Below are 17,533 nucleotides of genomic sequence, written 5' to 3' on the forward strand. Positions count from 1 at the left end.
TGTTTGAGACCACCGACCACTGTACTATAGCTGCCTTATCATGTAAAATGCTCTTCAGTCGTGTTATATATGGTTCCATCCAGGAGACCAGGGTTGATATCCTGTGAGGAAGAAATTAAATTTCTACTTAAGTTCCTTTTTTTTGGTCACAGACTGTTTCTGTGTCTGTAGCTTTAAATGTAAATGAGCTGTGTCTGACCACGCCCCTCTGGAAGGGCTTTGGTAGCTCGGGCTTTCTTGCTCCATGTCCTATTGTTTACGGTGAGAAGGCAGACTCAGAGGGCAGAACAAACACGTAACTGAGGGAGTGTCACCCACCTGGAGGAGGGTTTACTGCCCTTTGTGATGTCATGAAGGCAAAATCTCCAAACGGCCTTTTAGAGCACACATTTTCTGAAAAGTAGGACAGTCAGAAGACGGAGATGATGGACTTCTGTCATAATTGAGGGGTTTGTGGACAGACTAGGGATAGTGTTCGTAAAACATGGTGGATTTTGCATGTACTTTTGTACTTACTTGAATCTGAATCAATATCTTTTTCCTTAAATCCTTAATTGTAATTACATTATAGTGACTATAGGGCACTTTGTGTGTAAAACTGACACGGGAGTGGTACTTGTGGGACAGCAAAGCTTCAGAATTTGATGAGTTGGGGGTGAGAACATTTTAATCGTACATCCATAACAATGGTATAAACCTGATCAAATAATTATTAGTTAATTAAATAAATATTTGCTAAAAAGTAAATTATTGTATTTCCTAAAGTGTTGAACTGTGCCTTTAATGCACATTACTGAATCTGTATTAGGATGAACTCTGTGATCGATTATGAAAGTTTGTAATGCTTCATAAATTACCATAATTAAATCAGGGATGCCTGTGCCAATGAATGATTATTATTCCAAACACACATTTTGTAGAGCAAAATATGAGATTCTAAATTGACCCTGAGCTAATTACTCTTTGATTTATAGACAGGTCGGTTAGTAGCTCCCTGCAGAACAAGAACTGCCTTTGCAACTTTTCTATGACAGATTTTTTTCATAGCTGTGATTTTAGAGAATAATCCGTCACATCAGTGGAGGGCTGATGCCAGTTTTCACAAGCGGATCCATCAGTTTGGAGTTGGGCGTATAATATGAGACAGTTTAGGCAGGAATGTACAGAATGTGATTTATTTCACTTATGTCTGCTCTAAGCGCCGGTGGGTTTGATTTAATGTCTAACCACGTTGCATTGTTTGTGTAATGGAGGAACAGAGGCAGAGGGGTTATGGGGAGGAGTGGAGATAGGAATGTAGACAGAAAGGGCAGGGGGAACAAGGTTAGAGAAGAGGTAAAGAAAACAAGGAAACACAGGCAGAAAAAGAAGAGAGTGAAAACACGAAGAAGACATGAAGAGATGAGTGGAGAACGGGCGGTGAGAGATCACAGGACAGAGAGCTTCTTTGACAGCTAATGTGACATGCGTGACACTGATTTAGCCTGAAGGAACATTCCCAGGTCAAAGCTGTGTGTGTCTGTGTGTGTCTGTGTGTGTCTGTGTGTGTGTGTGTGTGAGTGTGCGTGTGCGTGTGCATGTGTGGTACAAATGGAGAGATCACAGTAATGTTCTGTGGTAGCATTCACCATCACATGATACCGCCTGCCTCTACACTTTATGCAAGGCCATACTCCCTAACACACATCATCGGCAGTCACTTGGGGTCGAGCATAACTGTCCTCCTTTTTTGTCCTTGTTGGTCTTCACACAATAAAACACACACACTTAGTCACTCGAACCAAAAAAAGCCTAAACAAGTCATACAATTGAGAGACAGTCGATGCTTTTCTCTAAAAATTAACACCATTTATAAGTTCTTCAGCATTTTATTTATTAATGCAAAAAGAGACCCCTTCCTACTGTCGTATCAGCAAAGGTCAGAGGTCATCATAAGATCATTCAAAGCAAATATGTTACAGCAGCATATAAAAAGCCTCAATAATAGGCCCAGAATTGAACAGTAAACAATAGCTTAATAGTCATACAGCTGAAATCATACATCATCAGTAGTTCAATAATAAGTGGTAAAATGGTATGTAGACAATACATTTAAAGGCACTAAAAACTGACTAAGGAGTAATCAAGTATGAAGAAATAGTCGATCCATTTTTACATACATACATACTAAAGTTAATGAGTAATATTGACCAATACCAGTTTGAGGAATCCTCCAACACTGACTGCAAAGTGTTATCAGGTATCATTGAGGATGTTGATCAATGGACTTCTCACATACCATGACACCAAAAAAAAAAGTTGTTTCTTCTCCAAATATAAGAGCCTACACAATAATAATATAAATATTGGCTGCCACCTGCAACTACTGTTTTAGAGCGTCAAAGTTAGCAGGGAGTAGAGGTGGGAGGTGAAATCGATACACTATAGTAGTGTGATATTTTGTGTGGTGATATTATATTGTCTCATGGCGGCCAAATACTCATATTTTTAATATGATATTTTAGATATGCGTTTTACATTTTTAACTGCTGAAGGGGTTGCACAAATGTATTTGAACAAGTTGCATTGTTAAGAATTCATGTTAAAGTTTGATTAGACTGAAGTACCAACAGTTCAGATGCAGGTGCATGCAGCCTTTACGGGGTTTTACTTTGATCACAGTGTTGGTCAGTCTGTGGGCTCGATTCATTGTGTAAGTGAGATGAATAGACTGAGAATCTTTTCTTACTTTACAAAACAGTTCTTGATTTAGTTAAGTGTAGTGGAAATAATATGCAGTTAAAAAGCTTAATAGCAATATATTGTATCACAATTCTCAGCAAATTGAAAAATGTTTAAAATGGCAATAGAATCGTATATCGTGTCTCGAGTATCGCATTAATATTGTATCGCGGTGACTCCCATCCCTAGCAGGGAGCGTAACATTGGTCGAAGCTAGCAAAATCAGCAATCAGTTTTTCCTGTAACACAGTGAAAGGCTGTAATTTTCTTTAAAGTTCAGCTATTCAAACCCAGTAAAATTAAATTAAAATTAAAAAGTAAAAAGAGAGACTGCAATCAGCGAACATTAGCTCAGCCTAATTTCAGATTAATATTCCTTCACTGTACTGAGCCAGGCCATTCACGATGATAGAAAAAATATCACATCTGTACAGGGTTAGTATAAAAGCTGTTAAATAATGATAACAATTTCCTATGTTCCTTCTAAAGAGTTTCCTATGAAAACTGCCACGAATGGAGGTTGAGTTTAGATTTGTGTGTATTTCAGCTCTTTTTTATATACGGCTCAAATACAAACACTTGCAAAAATGCTCTCGCATTCTCACATGAACACTCTGAGTATCACCATCAAACACAAGCTAACTAGCATGCTAAATCACAAGACATCCAACTCCTTGTCAGCTGTAGGTCTGCAGCTATTTTCTGACAACGTTTCTCTCGTTCATATCTTTAGTGAGGAGGGGGAAGACGCATTAAACAGACACGCTTGCTGGTGCCACAGTGCTTTCAGACACTGACAGTTTGCACAGTTGCAATCAGGGGAAAAAACTGCAGAAGATTCTAGATGAATCAAGAAAGGGCACTTGTCCCCATTCATTCATCCATACTTCAATATTTTGCATCTTTTACTTTTGGCATCCAATCTCACTCCGAGGCCTCTCCTCAGGCAGTGGTGGACTTGTTGGTCAGACGCGAGTTGCTCTGGTCGGAGGCTCGTTCGGTGACTTTCATCTTGCACAACTGCTTGTCATCCATCAGCATCTCGGCTGGAAGGCACCAGCAGCACAGGCAGGACTGCAGAAGTAAGAGAAGTGGTAGGAGTTTTTGTGGCAAAGACTGATGAAACAGTGTTTTTAAGCATTCACAACGTTATAAAAGAACATTTTGAAAATATGGACAAAACTATTGATGAAACTCCGATGTCTGAATGTTCACTATGGAGCTGGAGTCAACAGACAGTTAACTTACTGGGCCTGCCCAACATACAGTCAAATTACACAAAAACAATATATGCACTGACTGTTAAGTATATTCTTAAACTGATTAAAGGGGACAAATTGAGAAAAATCCATTTCACTGTGTGTTTGAACATATATCTGGGTAACCTGAGTGTCTACCGACCCACAAAATGTGAAATAAATCCATCCAGTCCTTTGTTTGTGGTCTACATAAGTCTTACAACATAGAGAAAAATGCTCTGTTTCAAATTTGCTCTCCTTGTGATGTCACAGTGGGATTCTCTCCCCTGGTATCTTCACCCATGGACTCCCCCCATATTAATCTTATGTAAATTAAACTGATCAATAGAGCAAATACATTTCATTTCCAAAATGCCCGGCTTTTCAAAAAAGCTTGTTTTTGGCATTCCATGTATAATCTCTGGATTCTTCTTCTTACCCTGAAGCAGCTTTTGAAGCGCTTGCTGACCATGTAGAGGGCTATTGGGTTGATGCAGGAGTTTACAGATGCCATGTTGATGCCAATGTAGTCCAACACCAAAAAGAAACTTAAAAAAAAAAGTCATAGAGAAGAATTACTCTGCCGTTCCAGTTTTGCAGTATGGTTCATCATGTTTTCAAACTTCATCTTCTATTCTATGTTAGATTTTTGTTTTGCTGGACGTTCATTTTTTTCCCCCCATACCTGAGCAGTTCACAGCGGTTTGGATCTTTCTCATCATAGATAGTGAGCTTCAGGATACGACTGAGGTGAAGCGGCAGCCAGCACAGAGCGAAGACCAGAACCAGACAGAAGACAGTCTTAGCCACCTCCCTCCTCTTAACACACGCAAACACACAAATAAATAAATTACTACAATAGAATCTGCCAACAGATTTTAACCTTATTACATTTGACACAAAGGAATCTTGTTTCATTGGGGACTTTTTTGAATCAAAGTTTCTCTGCAAATAAAAACAAATTTAGTCAGAGTGTCATGTTGCTTTAGGCCAGAACTAAGTAGGTAGTAAAAAGTCTTAACTGTGCATTCTATAGCTCTTGTGACTCATTTTTGTGAGTTGTGAAATTGAGTTTTAAATTCAACTACTCAGTAAGGAGCCCATCTCTTTTAAGAAAAAGAACTGTAGAATAAAAAATGATGAAAGCCATGATTTAACCTGTTTGAGGTGGTCACTGAGAGCGATCTGGACGCCGTTCTTCTTTCTCAGCATCTCGCAGGTCATCAGGGTGTAGAAAACGGCGGTGACGGCCAAAGGCAGGCAGAAATACACGCTGAACAGCCACCAATCCTTCGCTGTTTTATAAAACTACACAGAGAGAAAGCCAAGAACAGCACTGGATTATGCAGAAAAATCTGTAGGAGAGAGCTTTCAGTGAAAGGTGAAACGTGTCAGAGTAATTTAGTGGAGAGTATTCCCAGTGTAGTCTGGACTGGAGTGAGGGGCTCCAGAGTGTCTCTGCAATTCAGACAGGTTGACTAAAAAATCTATTCATCATAGTATCTCTGTTCAATGTTGTTGTTTTACAGTTGATGGAAGACATGTGACTGTATAGTACACACAGATGGGCAGTTGTTTTTCTGTCAGCAAAGAGTGATAACTCCGGCAATTGCGATGTTTTTTATTCTGAAGGGTATCTGTCTAACCCTGATCCAGGAAGCTTTCACAGTAGGAATCTGACTGTGTGTGCTTTAATGTTTAGCATTGTCTTATTTATTCATAATATAGGAGTATGTCTGCTAACATCTGCATCACCATATTTCTCTGAACAGAGAACAGTGTTCAGTGTCATATGTGTGTCACATGTGTGTCACAGCTCACCCTCATGAAGCCCGATTTCTGCATGGGGTGTAGTAAACAAATCCTCAAGTGTTCTCCTTTGTAGTCCATGGTGATCATGTCGAAGGCTATTGCCTCTGGAACAGCTAAGATGATGGATAATATCCATATGAGCGCTATTTCAATAGCCATCCACTTTGGTATGCCGATCCCTTTGATACGGCTCCACGAGGCCACGGCACGATACCTGGAACATCCAGCAACATGTGCAGTCAGTCGATAAGTGAGCAAAATGTATTGGAATGGTTCGATGTTTTGAAAAAAAAAAAAAACAACAAATGGATTTTTTTAGAGAGAGTTAGCTGAGAAGATTAATACCACTCTCATGTCAGTTCAGTAATAATTTCAAGATTTGTTACGACAGTTAGCTTAAGCCTGGCACACACTTAAAGACTTTTGGAAATTTGAGAGACCTCACACATGAAGACAAGTAATGACAGATTTCACGGTTTTGTTCTCATGGTGTGTGGTGTGCATCGAGACCACCAACTCAGCACACCACACACTAACAGATTCATTCCCTAGCAAGCAGAGTCTCGACTCTCAAAACTCCTAATCTCGTGTGGTCAAACGAGACTGAGTAAACGAACATGATGATCAAGCTAAATATGGCTACAGTAGCTGTTAGCTAGCTGGTACAGTCATTGTGTTAGCAATTTCAGTCAATCACCTTTCCTTGTCAGTTCGGTTGTGTGTTTTTGTTGTTGCCATTAATCATCATGCTCGTCAATTGGTCGTCAATTTCCAACGCCCACCTAACTTTATGCTTTGTGTTTGCTGTCGTTGCCATGGTTATCCAACTAACGTTATGATTTGCGTTTGCTGTCGTCGCCATGGTTATGTTAGTTGTGCTTCCTGTTTCAGTCAGGTTGCTTCCTTATTGGCTAGTGTTATGTTCCTATAGGCTATAAAGGTATACATGAACATGTGAAGACAGTGAACATGAAAATAATCATGCGTTTCCTTCTTATTCCGAACTCACATTAAAGTTAACAGTCATCTCCAGACAATCTAAGGCAGAGCAGCAATGATTGATCAACACATCAGTAAGCAATGTAAAAATAGGCAAAAAGGAAGGAGGTTAAAGGTCAGGTCAAAAAGTCAAGCCCTCCATAATGTTTCTGTAATCCCTGACAAGCAAACTGGAGCTAACATGACAGGAAAGCTGTCGTTCATTAGTTGTGGCCTGTCGAGTTTACCTGTCAATACTGAGCGCACACAAACTCAGCACTGTGATCCCCACTGAGGCCTTCTGGACGAACGGCACCAGCTTGCACAGAGTCACTCCGAAAGGCCAGTCCTCTGCCAGGAGCTGAGAGAGAGTGAGAGAGAGAAACAGGTGATGACTGAGTTAATCCATGACAGGGAGTGGAGGCCCCAAATTGTTTCTTTTCCCAGCGTCAGGCATCCAGATAAGCATGAACCTGAACTTATTGTTTTCTGTTAATATCCAGTATTTTTTTCACCTCTCTTAAAAAAAAACATAGTGAGACCTCTTTTCAACTTATACAGCTCAACCCAGAGAGCTAAAGTAGCTTTTCTTAGAACAACAAAAACTCTGCTTAACCTATATAAATGTCTGCCTCTTACGGTAAAGTCCAATGTGTAGCCTCTTCAATTGAAGTCATATGTAGCCCTGTTTTTCTCCATACCACCCGCTCTCTCTCTCTCCTGTCTCTGCTCTGGTATGCAGCCAGGACCAGTTGTTTTTACATGCTTGCCCCCTTACCAAAATATACAGAAACTCTGTCTCTGCACAACACCCACCCCCCCCCCCCCCCCACCCCCCACCACACACACACACACACACACACACACACACACACACACACACACACACACACACACAATAAGCCCAAGAAATTATAACATGCCGGCAGAGTCAGGGGATAAAAAGAGGCTCAGGATCCGGATCAGGAAAGTAATAACAGGTAAAAAAAAAAAATCTTAGATCCCTACTGAAATGTGTGTGTCTGCGCTTGCATGTGCACTTGTGGTATAACAGTGTGTGTGTGTGTGTGTGTGTGTGTGTGTGTGTGTGTGTGTGTGTGTGTGTGTGTGTGTGTGTGCAGAATATTCAGCTGAATATTTACAAAAGAGCTTAGAAATTTGTTCTATTTAAAATAAGAATAAGGAATATCAAATCCAACATTATTGAAAAAAAGAGTTTTGAATTGACCTGAAATGGAAAGTTTGTTTGACCAAAGAGAACATAATTAGCCTTTAAGTATTAGAGACCACCAGGCCTAGGCGAGTAAAAATCAGGCCTGATGTTTATTTGATCACCTCTTTGTAATTGTTTGAATCTGTTTTTCAAATCAGCTGTGGAATTCCGTGTTTTTTAAATTGCTATCTGTAGTCCCTCCTCTTGAAGTGACACTGGAACATTTCTTACAAACTGCCTGTCGCTGAACTTTCTGAGAGACGCTCCAAGACTTTGATACTGCCGACATTTTCTTTCACGTTTGACCATGAAAACGAATCAAAGTTAGTCCAAGAGGGAACTTCTGCCCACTAAAAAGTATTCTCTTAGTTTTCAATCATCTGTTAGGTATACAAGCTAGCAAGCATTCAATTGGTGCGAAACAACAAATACACATCATCGGATACTGACGTAGGTACATGCCACATTAATTGCCGATGTTTATACTTCTTTCTACTACTCAAATTAGTAGATGATGTTTTTTGTAACAATTGGGATGCTGGATTATGCCTGTGAAACATTAAAACAACAATAACCATGCACTTTTAGCCTTACCATGAAGTTATAAAAACATAACTTTTTATTTACTTTTCTCAAATAGTTTACTCACCTTGTAAACATTAATGGGTATGCCAATGATGATGTGCAGCAGGTCTCCGAGAGCCAAGCTGCCTATCAGGATGTTTGGTCCGTTTCTCATGCATTTATCCTTATAAATGATCCTCAGCAGAGTTGAATTACCGATAATACCCACGACAAACACTAGGCAGGACACCACCGTGTTGATGTACTTGAAGGTGTCTCTGATTTCTGTGGGTCCGGTGCACATTGGAGGAAGCCGGCGACGGGGCATCGTGATGTTCGGCCTCACTGGACCCTGCACATCCCGCTCTACGAGTCCAAATCTCTGGGTGATACTCTGAGGGTCCTGGGGAGCTTGCTGCACTGGCTCTGGTTGCCCACTGGCTACAAGGATGTGGCCCACCAAGAGGAGTATTCCCATGCCGAATGTAAGAGTCTTCATCTTGGAATATTTATGGCTTTTATTCAAAAAGGTTGACTGAAATTATCCGCTTTGAGAGCTGCTGGAACACAAATTGAGAGAGAATACTGTATTTAGGTCTGTTCCAAACCCATGTGAAAATACAAATCACCTCACTGTCTTGCAGTTTAGTAGTCTGCATGATTTGTTGACGTGAATTAAGTTTTCTCAGCTGTCATTTCTGAACTCGCTAAAGACTCATAAATAAGATCAGCAAACACACCCTGCAGAAAACTTTAAATTTAAGTTTAGTGACAGAGAAATGATTTGAGGGAGAGGGGTCAAAAATGGGCAAGATATTATAAAGATAGTAAAGTCTAACCTTTCTGGGAGTTCAGTAGAGAATCTTTTATTAGATTTATTAAAGCCTTCCTTTGCAATAAAGTCAATAAGTTACTCAAACAGTTGCATGAAACAATAACTTCAACTTCCAGATGCAGTAAGTTAGCTAGGGAAGTCAACACATTTAATATGATTTTGATTTAAAAAAACAAATTCAGCAATTAGTATACAGTCCCTTAGTAAGTCAAAGATCTTCTGTGAATCCTGCTGTTAAAACTTGTACTTACCTAACTCTTTACTGAGGTAAAAATCCTCCAATATTTGTCCCTCTTGGATCAAACCTTCCCAGTAACTGTCTTGCTCTTTGAAAAGAGGAAATTCCCAAACTTAATGGTTTCTGGTCTTGCAGTGACCTTCCAGTCATCTCAAATAGCAGCTATATAATCTGTCAAAAGGAAAAAGCTCCAGACCCGTCTGATCCAGAGGCTCCAGTCTGCTCCTCCTGTGGTTCACTCCTCTCCAGTACTGAGTCTCAGTGTTCCCAGTCTGAAGAATCTGCTGAGTTGATCCCTGCCCTCCAACCCCTCCTCCTCCTCTGAAGTAGGGGAGGATTGGAGGGTGGGGAAGACCCGGGAAGGCAGACGGGATGTTCACAAGTCATTTAGTGTTCATCACAGTGCCAGTTATTTAGATAAAGGATACAACCATTAATCACTTCACAGAGTATATAAGGGTTTTTGGGGGGTATTCAGGGATACCTTTAGGTTTATTTCTTGTTTTTTCTTATGAAGTTTCTCCCCTTAATGTAATTCATTACTCAAGTTGTTGAGTATCGCTGTTTAATTTATCTCATTGAAATATTTTAGTTTGACCCTGCTGGTGTTCCCTTCTGTAAAACATCTGATAATAAGCCATTTCATCCAGTCTGCACCCTCAATAGTCCTGTCACATGGACCTTATCAGGCCGTTAATGTGGAGTTAAACTGTAGAAAACTGAACTCGCGTTAGCTAAACTGTAACTTACTGATGGGAGACTACAATGATAGATGCAGAAGACACAACAGTCCCTGACTAATGAAACTTTATGTCTGTGCTGCTGTCTGTCTTTTTCTTCCTGTCTCCTTTTCTTGTTATTGTCAGCAAACCTGATTTGGAGGGACACATAAAAACAATAACTTTTAAGTCGTCGTAAATAACCCAATCATAGTGTCTCTGTTTTGACTAACACATACATAAAAAACAAAGCCTTGGCTTCATATATGTGCTTCAGAGTAAGTAACAAGTTGTCTAACTATGGGTCTGTGTCCACTAATGGTGTTTTTTGCGCTGGTAGCACCTACTTTCAATAAAAAAATCTATGCGGTTAAGTGTTTCCACAGTCGGTGTCCTCAGTGCAAAAAAGCCCTGAAAATAGTTCAACCTTTGGACTAGAGCCATGTTCTTCAATTTAGCTTCTCCCTCACTGACCTATCAAAATCAAGAAGTGGCTGGATCCATTATCAACTTAATTTAAAAAATGGCAATGGGGAGAAACTATTCCTTTCCTTGACCAGTTTATCTAAATCTACAATTTCCAGGTCTTTAGCTGTTTCTAGTGCCAGAACTCGAATCATTTCCATTGTTTTTATGTTTTTCTTAATAATATAAGCAAATATTCAGAATTAAGGTACATTTAAAACAGACTTTAAAGCAGACTTAATGGTCACTATCAAGGCGGTTGGAAGTGCCGTGAGACAACTTTTGTAAACTGGAAACAGTAAGGTCGTGGAGGCTGCCAGCGCAAAAACACCATTATTGGACACAGGCCCTAACCTGTTAAATTTAGACCTGACAATGGCGTAGCATGTAAATTTAAAGGGGGCTTGTACGATGTGCAACTGCATACTCTAAGGACCATGAATTTTTGTACATTTTATCAATCAAACCACAATGTTTCAATAATTCAGTCCAAACCAAAGAGGTGGACCCAAGAACTGACACCAGACTCTAAAGGGAGAGAAACACTGCTAGGCTGCTGAAAACACAACTTACACAACCTATTTATGACACTGTTCGTTGCATTTATGATCACTTAAAGGAGCAATATGTAACTCTGACACCTAATGTTTAAAATGGGCACTGCAGTCCGAATTCAAAACATTGGAGATAGCTGTCTCCCTCTACTTCAGCCTCCCTAGAGTACATGTGCATGCTGGTTGCCATGTAAATGCTGAAGCTTCAGTGTTTACATAGCTCTACATCGGAACCTTTCTACGCTCCAACCTCTCCATGTTTTAAAAGCATCTCTGATATTGATCCTAGTTTCACCACGTTTCTAGCCATGGAGCTTATTCTAAAAATGCTGAGGCTATTTAGGTCGGGAAGAATCAGTTTGCTTTCCTGCCACCATCGCTGGAACACCATTGGTTTGCCTGGCAAACCGAAGGATGAGGGGCAAAATGGCCGCGTGGGGGTGTCTTAAAACTGCCTACATCTCTGGTCAAAACAAAAATAAACCATTCCGCATCAGAATAGAAAATTAAGGAGGACAGACTGGCTGCTGCATTGTTGCCAGAGAAGCCAGCACTTCAAAAAAGCATGTTTCCTTAATGTATGCTGATATAATAAGATCTATTATGATTTAATTCATTAGATATCCTACATATTGCTCCTTTAACAATGAAAATGTACCAGAGATTTGCCAAAACAAGGAAACATGATTGACTAATTGTCCCATGATCAAAGTGGCACATAGCTTTTACTACAAACCACTGGTATTTGTTATCTTTAACATCTTTCCTCAACCCGTTGGTTCTTTTCACAGAGGGAGATTTCCCCTCTTTCATGCCTATCTGCCCCCTTTTTTTTAACCATACATAAGGTTTATTCGCTCTCAGGCCAGACAGCGCTCAGCTCCAGATGTGTTTCTGTGCTGACAGATTAACATCTCAGTGGAACTCTTAAGAACCTGTAATAGGTAAGCTTTGTGTGTTTTTCTTACGGTTTCTGCCTGTGCACTTCAGCGTAAGAGTTCAAGTGACAGAGATGTTTATCTTTGTATTGTAGCCACTAAAACTGCAGATACTTCTTTACGACCAGATCTGAGAACAGGACTGTACTGCTGTGCTGTTGTCATCGATTTGGAAGGTGAAAGTGTCTGTGTGCATATTCCATGACAATCCCAGGCTGCGCTGTACAGGCAAATTGTCTGTGAAGAGATCCAAGTTGCTGACATCCTTGGAGCGATCTTCTGGTAAGAATGCTTCAATAACTGCAGGCCGGTTTGATGCAATCTTGTGCAACCTGACGTTTGAAGCCGCAAGCATCTCCTGTGCACGTTTTAGAACACTTATGGCCTCTTCTTCTGTATCAAAGGACTTCAGAGCGTCATCGACATAGAACTCCCGGTCAATGAATCTCCTTGCATCACTCCCGTAGTCTGCCTCTGCTTCTCTAGCTGCTCTACGTAGTCCGTACACGGCCACGGCAGGTGAGGGACTGTTGCCGAAAAGATGAACTCGCATCCTGTATTTGATCACGTCTTCTGTGAGGTCATTGTTCCTGTACCACAGGAAACGGAGGAAGTCTCTGTGGTTTTCCTTGACAACAAAACAATGGAGCATATGTTCAATGTCGGCAGTGATGGCTACTTGTTCCTTCCTGAACCTCATGAGCACACCGAGCAGGCTGTTGTTGAGATCAGGGCCTGTAAGTAGAACATCGTTAAGACACGTTCCTTCATATGGTGTGCTGGAGTCAAACACCGCCCGAATCTTATCCAACTTTCTGGGGTGGTTCCTTGCTGTAGAGTTGGCGCAATCTCTGCATGTTCTCTTTTAAGCAAGTTCTCCATAAACTCCAAGAAGTGTGCCTTCATCTGTGGTTTCTTTTCCAGTGTACGTCTGAGTGACATGAGGCGGTCATGTGCTTGCTTCCTGTTGTTGGCCATCCTTTGCCTGGGTGACCGGAAAGGCAAAGGTCCAACCCAACTGTTGGAACTGTCTTGGTGGAACTCAGCATCCATAATCTCAAGAAACCTAATGTCCTCCATGGATGGAGCAAGTTTGTGGTCGTCAGCTGTACGAGTGAAGACGTTCTCATCCAAATGATCTCCAAAAGTTGGTGCTGGATAATTTTGATGCTTAGGTGTGTGTGTGAATATCTCCTTCACTTCAACCTGGTTGTTACATGGTTGCAAGATGCTTGCACGTCCGTTCTCCAGAACAGTTTTCTTGAAGCTGCTTACCTGTGGCGACCTATGAGCACCTCCCAGACAGACGTCACCTATGACAACCCACCCCAAGTCCAACCTTTGGGCAAAGGGGGCATTCCCAGGCCCATTTATCTGTTCACGGACCTTGTGAACCTGTAGAATGTCTCTGCCCAGCAAGAGGAGTATGTCGGCGTCTGGGTTGAGAGGTGGTACTTGATCAGCAATGCGTTTTAGGTGGGCATGATGGCGAGCAGCGTCTGGGGTAGGAATCTCAGAGCGGTTGTTTGGTACCTGATTGCATTCCAAGAGCGTAGGTAGTGGAAAGCTCATTTTCCTGTCTGCTGACTCTATTGTCAACCCATGAGCTCTTCTTCCTGCAGTCTCAGTAAGCTCAGCACACGTCTTTAAGGTGTATGGGTATGAGCCCCCTGAGATGTTGAAGATGGTGAAAAAATCTGACCGTGCAAGAGAGCGGTTGCTCTGTTCGTCCAATATGGCGTACATATTCTTAGACTCTGCCCTGCACCCAGCTGGATAAACACGCACCAGACAAATCTTTGCACATGCTCTTGCACTCACGCCTTCACCACAGACCTGCGTACACCTTGACGTGACCTCCTGGTTGCCCGCTTGGTCTCCCTCCCCGCCATGCTCTGAGGTGGGAGGAGACGATTAGACTTCCATGTAGGTGGTCCTGGATGGAGTGCTGTCACATGACTTGTGCTGTCATATTCAGTGCATTTAATCTCAGCTGAACAGTTTCTGGCAAGATGGTTAGAGGAAGAACAGCATCTAAAGCAGATTGAATGCTCTTTTAAAAGCTGTTTACGTTCTTCTAAGCTCTTTTCTCGAAAACCTCTGCACTTTTTCAGAGGGTGAGGTTTTTTGTGTAGAGGGCAGTGTTTGTTTGGCTCCACTGACCTTTTGTCCTGTCCAGGTTCTGGTTCGCATGTTGGGGAAACTTGCGTCTTGTGAACATAAACTGGCAACTTCACAGGTCTCTCAAACTTGCTGCTTTTCTCTGGAGGAGCTTGTGTTGAGAAATTGAAGCTGGGATCTGTGCGAGCTCTCGCCTCTGTACGCACAAAGTCTGTAAACACAGAGAAAGAAGGAAAAGTGACGTGATATTCACGTTTATACCGTGACCCAAAAGATATTCATTTTTCCTGTATGTTGTATGGGAGTTTTCCTACAATTGGGTTAACACCCCTGGGAGTGTCCAAGTAGGATAAACCTGGAAGGTAGCCGTCCAGCTTAGCAGCTTCCAGCTCTAATAGCAGGTCTGCCAGATCATGAAATCTATGTTGATCCTTTGTTGTGATCTTAGGGAAGCTTTCCAGTTTGCTGAAAAGAGCCTGTTCCACAGCTTCAGGTGAGCCATACATTTCATCGAGTCGTTTCCAAGCCATGGGTTAATCCAGCAGAAATGTGGCTGATATTAACTGCTTTAATTCTTTTAACTTGATTTGCTGAGTCTTTCCCCAGATATTTGATCATTAGGTCCAACTCTTCTCCAGATGTTAGATCTAAACCCGCAGTGGCAGTGTAAAATGATGTCTTCCACGCCCTGTAGTTTATTGGCTGGTCATATTGAGTGAGTCCTAATGTCACTAAATGGCTGCGTGCAAGATATTTGGCCAGATCAGAAGTGGTCTGAGAATAGCGATAACCTACTTCATAGGGAATTCCATGAACAGGTTGATGCATGGTAAATGGTGAATGCTCATTTAAACTCTGTGATGGTGCTGCTCCGTTAAGCGGAGGAGGTAGTGGAGATCTACCGTGAGGTGTGAAATGAGCGGCAGCAGTAGTTTGAGCTTGGCTGATGTTGTGTGGATGGGACAATGTTGGTGTTTCATAGTCCATCTTAACGTCACGTGACTCTTCTTTCACAGGGAGAAGAGGTGGTGTTATGTGGCCACTCAGAATTGTAGCAGGATGATTTACAGAGTGCATGCTGGCTTGGTCCAACACATAGGCAGCTGTATGTTGATATTGACTATCCTTGAGGACTGAACTGGAAGCCCTGCTACGTACTTCATTGTTCATGTCTAACAAAGCAGCCTCCAATGTATTTGCTTCTGCTAAAGCGGCATCTTTTTCCTTTTCTTCATTTAATGCCTCAAGAGTAGCTTGAATGCGTGCTTGTTCTACTTTGAGCTCAATTTCCCTTTTTGAATGTGCAGCTCTAGCTTGTGCTGCTTCAGCCTTTGCTTTTGCCATAATAACTGCCAAACCAGCCTTAGAAGTGGAGGATGTGCGTGATGAGCTTGAGCTCACAGAACGATTGTCTTCACATCCTTTGTTTAAGTCCATTGGATTTTCCATGGTGTTTTTGTTCGAAGCTGACATGAGATGTTTGAATGTCACTTATCTTTTCTGAGACGGCATAGCTCTGTAGAGAGGATGTAGTCGTCTTCCTGGAAGCTGTATTGCCGTCTTTTCACTGTGTAGGCCTCGCTAGCTGCTGAAGCTAACTATCCAACCAGCTAAACAGTCCCCAATAAAACTCCACGAAATGTTGCTGACTCTCATGAAGTTTACTGAGGTTTCTTTTTTGTGAAACTGAAAACAATACATAAAGGTCCTTATTAATAAACACAATAAGGCAGTTGACTGTGCATGTCTACACATGTTAAACAGGCTAATGTAGCAACACAGCACTAGCATATAGCATCTTAAACAAACGAATGGTAAAGTTAACACTAGCTTAGCAGTTAGCATCTATATAGATACAAAACACGTCCTTTCTAAAATTAATACACATAGAATCAACGTTTATACTTACAGACGTTGGATTAGCGTGCAGGAGTAGAAGAAACGTGAAACTACTGAGCTATCAAAAGTGCTGCAGCCAACTCACTGGCTCATGGTCTACTATTTTACTTTCAGTTTCTATGATAGAAAGGTAGATAAATACAAGCAAACACCACAAGGTGGCACTGTAACACAACAACAGAAAAGATATCCTCAAACATGACATTTTATGGGGCATAACAGTTAGCTTTGGAGTTAGCATGCCGTCAGATTTAATTTTAACTTGCTGCTTTAGTATTAGAGTTTAGTAAAGTCATATTTTTACTGTAAACTCTATATCTCCTTCCTCCATTAGTACACTTGCTAATTCAGTCACGTTGATGCATTGCTTTGATTTGATTGGTGTGAAGCCCAAGGACCGCTGGCATCTCTTGGCAGAACCCTGACTAATCACTCTTTGACTGTGGCATGACCATAGCCTTATCTCATTGGTTAATTCTTGATTTTTTTTTCCACCAAGGAACGCCAACTTCCACTGGCTTCCTTGGAGACGTGACAGAAGCGTTGGTTGACAGCCAGTTAAGTTTCACAAAACATCGACCACGTAACACATACATGGGTGCTGTTTCACTCGTAAAATTATAAATGGATAATATCAGAGATGGCAGCAGAGAAGAAATACCTAAACTGTGACACAAAGTGTTTTATTCAATATAAATTAATATTACTAAATCAGTCTGAAACTGGTTAAGCCTGGCTTTCCGGGAGAAAATGCCACTGTGCATAAAAAATTGAAATTATCGTTTAAATTACACAAGACATATAAAGTGGTTAAAATAAACACCGCCTGTAGTACGGACAAAAACTATTCAAGTGCTTGTTGGACACTTTTATGTTCTAGATTCCCACGTACATGAGATCACAGTAACTGGGGGAGTAAGAGAGAGAGGATGACAGCTGGCGCACTCACATTATATACAACATCAAATCTCAGATTAACCACAAGTAGCCAGATAATAAAACTTGAAAACAACTGCCTGACACATATTGGGAGCAATGTAATCAATACTATATACTGTTATTGAACTTGAATCTAGTCTGCAACATATTTAGTTTGTCAGATTCAGATGTCCTTTTTTGCTCACCAGTCATATGCCTTCAAATGTATTTGTGTCTGCCAAAGACTGCAACTCAACAACAGAGACGGGGAAAGAAATGCCATCAGTGTGTGAATGTGTAGGTGTGACCTACGGTGTAAA

At 41.2% G+C, this 17,533-nt stretch overlaps 1 protein-coding gene across 1 annotated transcript; it reads right to left on the minus strand.

The window, feature by feature from the left end:
* Positions 1 to 1,848: 1,848 nt before the first annotated feature.
* ednrba (endothelin receptor Ba) lies at positions 1,849 to 9,927 on the minus strand. Its single transcript, XM_020649758.3, has 8 exons — positions 9,613 to 9,927; positions 8,612 to 9,083; positions 6,998 to 7,110; positions 5,781 to 5,985; positions 5,118 to 5,267; positions 4,645 to 4,778; positions 4,399 to 4,507; positions 1,849 to 3,795 (listed from the first exon to the last, which is right to left on the minus strand). The coding sequence occupies exons 2-8, from the start codon at positions 9,023 to 9,025 to the stop codon at positions 3,664 to 3,666; spliced, it is 1,257 nt and encodes a 418-aa protein (XP_020505414.2). The 5' UTR covers positions 9,026 to 9,083; positions 9,613 to 9,927; the 3' UTR covers positions 1,849 to 3,663.
* Between the last annotated feature and the right edge of the window lie 7,606 nt (positions 9,928 to 17,533).

The sequence above is a fragment of the Labrus bergylta genome, chromosome 4, assembly GCF_963930695.1.
Source record: "Labrus bergylta chromosome 4, fLabBer1.1, whole genome shotgun sequence".
Taxonomy (NCBI): domain Eukaryota; kingdom Metazoa; phylum Chordata; class Actinopteri; order Labriformes; family Labridae; genus Labrus; species Labrus bergylta.